The 7,823-nt window shown below is 40.5% G+C and overlaps 2 protein-coding genes across 2 annotated transcripts in view; both read left to right on the top strand.

Annotated features, from left to right (window-relative positions):
- The window catches only part of cnih3 (cornichon family AMPA receptor auxiliary protein 3), a 386,093-nt gene that overhangs the window by 319,796 nt on the left and 58,474 nt on the right, over positions 1–7,823 (top strand). The window lies entirely within an intron of this gene.
- The window catches only part of fynb (FYN proto-oncogene, Src family tyrosine kinase b), an 80,381-nt gene that overhangs the window by 59,377 nt on the left and 13,181 nt on the right, over positions 1–7,823 (top strand). The window contains exons 5-7 of the mRNA XM_059356586.1: positions 1,537–1,635; positions 3,036–3,139; positions 4,200–4,349. Coding sequence (XP_059212569.1) covers positions 1,537–1,635; positions 3,036–3,139; positions 4,200–4,349 — 353 coding nt within the window. The remainder of the gene's footprint in view (positions 1–1,536; positions 1,636–3,035; positions 3,140–4,199; positions 4,350–7,823) is intronic.

Here is a 7,823-nt window from a genome sequence, read left to right as displayed (position 1 = left end):
TGAATTGGAACGATTGTAACGCCGCTATGAAATGTCAGCTAATGTTGTGACCACAATGTTGAGTTAGCATTGATACGCTAATGGCTACTCTTGTAGCTGTAACAAGCAGCGCCGCTAGCATCAGTTAGCCGCTAGCATCTTACGCCACACAGACACATCCTCTCGCTTTTGCATACTTTTCTCCCTCAGAAGGCTGATTGTTGAGACTCCATCCCTCCTCCCTCCATCCCTCCTTCCCTCCTTCCCTCCTCCCTCCTCCCTCCTCAGGGATCCTCCATGAACAAAAGGAAGAAGGCCTGTTTCTGCCTGTTTCTGTGGTCCCCAGGCCATCCCCATCATGGCTTTATTCAGCATAAATAAAGGAGCAACAATGCCACTCCTCTCCTCCTCTCCTCCTCCTCCTCCTCTCTCTGTCTGTATCCTCCCATCAGCCTCCTGGTGTTAACAGGAGCATGTGATAGGAACCAGCTCGGGGTGGTACAGTGTGTCACAGAGACATTAGTCAGAGCCTGAGGATGGGGGAAGGACATTACCATCAGTGATTTAAGTGGTAATGATGGGAAACCACCAGTGCTGCTCTGTGTGAAGAGATCCACTTCTGCTTTCATTCAGGGATTTATCATCTGGGTTTTTCTACTTATGAGCTAATCTCATGTACTGATTTCATACTTTCCCATTGACCGACCATGTCTGAGGCACTCAGCCCAAGAACACAGTTGGTACTGAAGACCTGATATTTTTTTAAGCACTTTATTTATAGATGTTTCAGGTTACAGAACAGTAACATTAAACAACAAATCAACCCCTCACAAGGCCGAAATAAATAATTAATAAAATAAGTTAAATAAAATGAATATGAATTAATAAAATGTAATTAATAAATAAATAAAAATTAAATAAATAAATTTAAAAAAGGGGCAAAAACAGAAATATATATATATTATTATTATTATTATTTTTTAACCCTTTAATGCACAACTTGGGTTGTCACGATACTAAAATTTTCAACTCGATACCGATACTCAGGAAAATATTCGATACTCAATACCATTTTCGATACCACCAGGATAAAAACAAAGACCCCAAAATTTAACAGAAATATTTTTAACAACAAGAAAAATGCAACATGTAAAAATGAACAATGAATAAATGAATGTGAGCAAATTATAGTTTGGAGTTTTTCTTAATAGCTTCAGTTTCTTCTGACTCTCTTTGATTCCTCTCAACTCTTCCAGTGTCAGTCTGTATTAGTTTATTATTAAGATGTCAGTATGTATTAGTTTATTATTAAGATGTTAGTCTGTCGTCCATACAGGAGTCCACACACTCTCCTGATCCTGTTTTCTACATTAGGCAGCGAGTCAAAGGAAAGCTTTACTTTGACGTGTTCAGTGGCTCAGATCTGTCAGCTCAGATCTCATAAAGTAATGTTCTTCTTCTGTTTCTTCTCTTTCTCCATTCTCTGTTTCCTCTCTCTCTCTCTCTCTCTCTCTCTCTCTCTCTCTCTCTCTCTCTCTCTCTCTCTCTCTCTTCCAGTGAAGGAGACTGGTGGGATGCTCGCTCGCTCACCACTGGTGGCAGTGGATACATTCCCAGTAACTACGTGGCTCCAGTAGACTCCATCCAGGCTGAGGAGTAAGTGTTTGGTCCCCAGTACACTGGCCCCCAGTACACTGGCCCCCAGTACCCTGGCCCCCAGTACCCTGGCCCCCAGTACCCTGGCCCCCAGTACACTGGTCCCCAGTACCCTGGCCCCCAGTACACTGGTCCCCAGTACCCTGGTCCCCAGCACACTGGCCCCCAGTACACTGGCCCCCAGCACACTGGCCCCCAGTACGCTGGTCCCCAGTACGCTGGCCCCCAGTACACTGGTCCCCAGCACACTGGCCCCCAGTACACTGGCCCCCAGTACACTGGCCCCCAGTACGCTGGTCCCCAGTACGCTGGCCCCCAGTACACTGGTCCCCAGTACCCTGGTCCCCAGTACCCTGGCCCCCAGTACACTGGTCCCCAGTACCCTGGTCCCCAGCACACTGGCCCCCAGTACACTGGCCCCCAGTACATTGGTCCCCAGTACACTGGCCCCCAGTACACTGGTCCCCAGTACACAGGCCCCCAGTACCCTGGTCCCCAGCACACTGGCCCCCAGTACACTGGCCCCCAGTACATTGGTCCCCAGTACACTGGCCCCCAGCACACTGGCCCCCAGTACACTGGCCCCCAGTACATTGGTCCCCAGTACACTGGCCCCCAGCACACTGGCCCCCAGTACATTGGTCCCCAGTACACTGGCCCCCAGTACACTGGCCCCCAGTACATTGGTCCCCAGTACACTGGCCCCCAGCACACTGGCCCCCAGTACACTGGCCCCCAGTACACTGGCCCCCAGTACATTGGTCCCCAGTACACTGGCCCCCAGCACACTGGCCCCCAGTACACTGGCCCCCAGTACACTGGCCCCCAGTACATTGGTCCCCAGTACACTGGCCCCCAGTACACTGGCCCCCAGTACACTGGCCCCCAGTACATTGGTCCCCAGTACACTCCCCCCCAGTACGCTGGTCCCCAGTACACTGGTCCCCAGTACCCTGGTCCCCAGTACACTGGCCCCCAGTACCCTGGTCCCCAGTACGCTGGTCCCCACTCGTGGCTGTCGTCTTGAATTGACTTTGAACTAGTAGTCCGGCGGTTTAGGACCAGATTTGAGAAGAAAGGGGACACGCCGGACAAAAGCACAAAAATTTTTCCACATGCTCTCCATCACAATAAGTTTCAACTTTTGGTAGGAGTCACTTCATCAAGATTGTGGATCGGAGATGGCAGCCATATAAAGTCTATGAGAAACAATAAATCTTCCAAGCCACTTAGAAGGTCAATCTTGGTGTCAAAATCTACATTTTCTGGGTCAAAGAATCATTTAAAGCTATTGAGAATGTCACTAGATGGACCATAACGGGGACTTCCTGCAGGGACTTTTTCTAAATCAGTGAAATCTTCTAAATTACTTCATGTTTGATGTTTTCTCTGTAACTCAGCTGGTACTTTGGTAAACTGGGCCGTAAGGATGCAGAGAGGCAGCTGCTGTCCACCGGGAACCCCCGAGGAACCTACCTGATCCGGGAGAGTGAGACTACAAAGGGTAAAACACAGAAACACTCTCACCAGCAGCCTGAAGGTCTTCAGACACTGATCTGAGAATCTTTGGTCAACTGAATCGTTGCCACAGCAGCAAGTTTTCAAATGTCTGCTACTAGAAATGAGCTGATTGTTGGCTAGATTGTTAGTCTTGTTAAATGAATCTTTGTGAAGTTGTTGATGTTTAGACCTGGATGTCCCCGAGGCAGTGGTGGAAAGTAACTAAGTAAATTTACTCAAGTATTGTACTTAAGTACAGTTTTGAGGAACTTGTACTTTACTTGAGTATTTCCATTTTATGTCACTTTTTACTTGTACTTCATTTCATTTTTAGGCAACTCTTGTACTTTTTACTCCACTACATTTAGCTGCCAGCTTTAGTTACTTTAGTTACTTTTCAGGTCGAGATTTAACATAAAACATAATAGATTTAAAATTTGTACTAATTAAACAACACAAAGGTATATTAAGTAGTTAAAATGAGCCCTACCTTGACAACAGTAAATTTAAAGCGTACATAAATGCATCAAAATAATAATACAATAATATATTTGGACAATCTGAGTGAATCCAATCTGAAAAATAATTTATTGTTAAACAGCACTATTAATGTCTATTAATGACTATTTATGACTATTAATGTTAATGCTGTACTTTTACTTCAGTAAGGCTTATTTTTTGTTACAAGGCTAAATTTAAACCCATTTAACAGTTCTAATCCGTTAATACGGTGTCCTGTGTTGCATTTAACTTGTTCTGAACAAATTAAAGTCACATTTTTGATATATGTTATGGAGATGCAAACAAAAAGGCAAATGGTTTCTGAAAAATAATTTATTGTTAAACAGCACTATTAATGTCTATTAATGACTATTTATGACTATTAATGTTAATTCTGCATTGCCAATACTTTGACTTTTGATACTTTAAGTACATTTTGATGCTGATACTTTTGTACTTTTACTTCAGTAAGTTTTGAATGCAGGACTTTTACTGTAGTGGAGTAACTTCACAGTGTGTATTAGTACTTTTACTGCAGTAAGGCATCTGAATACTTCTTCCAGGTGCCTTCTCCTTGTCCATACGGGACTGGGACGATGTGAAGGGCGACCACGTGAAGCATTATAAGATCCGCAAGCTGGACAGTGGAGGCTACTACATCACCACCAGGGCTCAGTTTGACACGCTGCAGCAGCTGGTGCAGCACTACTCAGGTACAAACACGCTCTCATATCTCCATGTGGATATAGAAAATGTTTTGGTTGATTTAAGGACTTGTTACTGAGCAATATTAGATCATTCAGTACTGCTGAGGGCTGGGCCATATACACCAAAAGTCATATCCCGATATATTTAGGCGGAATATTGATATACGGTATACACTACTGGTCAAAAGTTTTAGAACACACCAACTTTTCCAGAATTTAATTGAAAATGATGCAGTTTAATGTCTCAGTGTACTCTGAAATTAATGCACATTTGCAACATTTACAATTCTTTATTGAGCATGATAGTGTTTTGAAAGTAAAAAAAAGATTCAAAATCACATTTTATGTTGGACTAAAGGACTAAAAAAAAGACACAAAATGACAAAAAAAGACACCAAAAGACACAAAACGACTAAAAAAGGAAACAAAATGACCAAAAAAAGACACAAAATGACAAAAAAAAGACACAAAATGACAAAAAAAAAGACATAAAATGACTAAAAAAAGAAACAAAATGACCAAAAAAGACACAAAATGACCAAAAAAAGACACAAAATGACTTACAAAGACATGAAAAGAATTCAAAAATGGACAAAATAGCCCAAGACTCCATAGAGTTAAGTTGTTAACCCATTTCTTGTTCCCTGAAAAAGGCCTACTTGTATAATTCTGAAATGTACATTATTTTCCAGTTTTGGTTAAGCTTACCTTTTTTTATTTACCTCTGGCAGTTCACCACTTACCTTTGGACCCTTTCAAGCTGTTCATTTGACTTGAACTGCTTGAATTTCAATAAAAAACTGGAAAAATTGGGCTGTTCTAAAACTTTTGACCGGTAGTGTATATATATATACACATAAAAAAGGCACTGAGCCTCCACTATATCCTTGCTCTGACCCTAGACTATAGATCCAGAAACTTAATTTCCTCATCTTTGATTGTCTACTTACAAAAAAACTAAGGGGAAATGGTCCAATGACTGAGCAAGATGGGCAATTTGGTGGCCATTTGATACAAATTACAAGGTCAAAAACTCAAAATTTCGCTTGGGAACCATTTTTTTTGGACCCATACCCATAAAAGCTCCTCACTTCTTATAGGAGGCCTTTATTCTGAAATCCGTCTAGACTATTAGCCTGAAAACCAAAAACGCTGCCCCCCAGTGGTCAGAATGGCCCATTAAACAGATGTTGCCATAGCGACAGATGTAATGATGTCTTCTCCTCCGTCCGGTGTCGATTCCCTGGATTGATCCAGAGTGCATTAAGCAGACTCTGTTACTCTGTAATTACATCTGGTCTGCTTGCACATTTTCACCAAAATAAATAAAAGGTGGCACTCACCACGAGGCGCTGCTGGAAAGAATCAAAGACGTGTCATATAAGTTCCATTTCCAACCTTTTTTGTGTTTGTTTTGATTGACGTTTATTTTTAAATGCAGCACGTGATGTCACTGTCGGAGTGGAAATGCACTTATTAATTATTTATCCCTCTTCTTCCTTAGCAAAGTGAGAGAATTCCACTTGCATTACGTTTCCAGATGTGTGCTGTCAGGAGATGAGATTTTTGATAACTTGGGGCCGGATTCACGAAGCATTCTGAAGAAGAAAATACTTCTTAATGACACTTTTTTCTTAACTTTGCTCTTAAGACAACATTTAAGAAGATTTGGTATTCATGAAGACGTTCTTGTCTTTTCTTTAGTTGTTTTTTTTTAAACTTTCTTCTTAAGTTTTTTCCTAAGATAGAACTTGAGAACAAATGAGATTCCTTAAGAGAAGACACAAAATGACCAAAAAAAGACACAAAATGACCAAAAAAGACACAAAATGACCACAAAATGATCAAAAAAAGACAAAATGACCAAAAAAAGACACAAAATTATCAAAAAAAGACACAAAATGGACAAAGGAGACACAAAATGACCAAAAAAAGACACAACATGACCAAAAAAGACACAAATTGACCACAAAATTATCGAAAAAAGACACAAAATTATCGAAAAAAGAGACAAAATGACCAAAAAAGAGACAAAATGACCAAAAAAAGACATGAAATGACCAAAAAGACCAAAACACATTAACACATGAACACTTTAACACAGTGGAGACAGAGCTGACAAAAATTGCTTGTGAGAAAACGAAGAAGTTCCTAAGATACGACAATTCTTAAGAAACAAATGGTGAATAGCATTTAAGAACATCCTATTTTTTTCTTAAGAATTTTCTTAAGTTTTATCTTAAGAAGACTTTAGTGAATCCGGCCCAGGTTTCCAGGCGAATTCAGTGATTTCTGTCTCTAGTAGAGTCAGTCTTTAGTGTGTTTTTCCTCTGTTTCTAAATGTGTTTCTCTTTTATCATCTCCTCCTCTGTTTCTCTCTGAGAGACGGATATTTTCCCCGTCACGCTCTGATTGCTTCATTGACATATCGATGTTCAAGCCTTAAAATCAACACCATAGATTTCTCTGTGTGTTTGTTTCAGGGCACATTAAGGATGATCACCATTTATTTATTATCACCTCTCTATATGACGCATGGAGCAGATGAATAACCTCGACTCTTTTCAGGGCTTCAGCTGCTGTTGCTTGCTGCTTTTCTTCTGTTTTCATGTCTTTAAAGAGCTCCAGAGCAGATCTGGCTTCATGTCCAGAAGCTTTTATCAGGGATGAGAAAGAAAGGAGCAACTTATGTGGCCTTGAATCTCCCGTTAAATCACATTTAACCCTTTATTGGCCGAAGAACTATATTTGGTAACTTCAGTGGATATCAAAATGGGTTCCCCGTGTAATATTTCGAGAAGAAAGTTGCAAATTTACTAGATTAAAGTGGAAAATCTACAAGAAAAAAAGCTGCAGATTTAAGAGACTTAAAGTGGCAAATCTGCGCTAAAAAAGTTGCAGATTTACGAGAAAAAAAGTGAAAAAAACAACGACTTTTCTCACAGATTCACCACTTTTTCAATTCACTGAACACAATCTCACACGCACAGTTCAGATCACCCAAAAAAGACACAAAATGACCAAAAAAAGGAAACAAAATGACCAAAGAAGAAACAAATTGACCACAAAATAATCAAAAAAGACACAAAATGATCAAAAAAAGGAAACAAAATGACCAAAGAAGAAACAAATTGACCACAAAATAATCAAAAAAGACACAAAATGATCAAAAAAAGACACAAAATGTCCCAAAAAAGACACAAAATGACCCAAAAAAGAAACAAAATTACCAAAAAAAAACACAAAATGGCTAAAAAAAAAAGACCAAAAAAAAGGAAACAAAATGGCCAAAAAAGACACAAAATTACCCCAAAAAACCCGAAATGGCTAAAAAACACAAAATGACTAAAAGAAGATAAAAAAATGACTAAAAGTCGGGTTAACTGGGGTCCCGACCCCAAGCTTGAGAACAGCTGGAGTAGTGGATTGAACTTGATCATTTGAAGCCTTTCCAGGAACCAGCGTGTGCGTGTTTTGATG

This window comes from Centropristis striata, chromosome 18 (genome assembly GCF_030273125.1).
Source record: "Centropristis striata isolate RG_2023a ecotype Rhode Island chromosome 18, C.striata_1.0, whole genome shotgun sequence".
NCBI lineage: Eukaryota > Metazoa > Chordata > Actinopteri > Perciformes > Serranidae > Centropristis > Centropristis striata.
The sequence above is the reverse complement of the archived record's forward strand: the minus strand, read 5'-3'. Positions and strand labels throughout refer to the sequence as shown.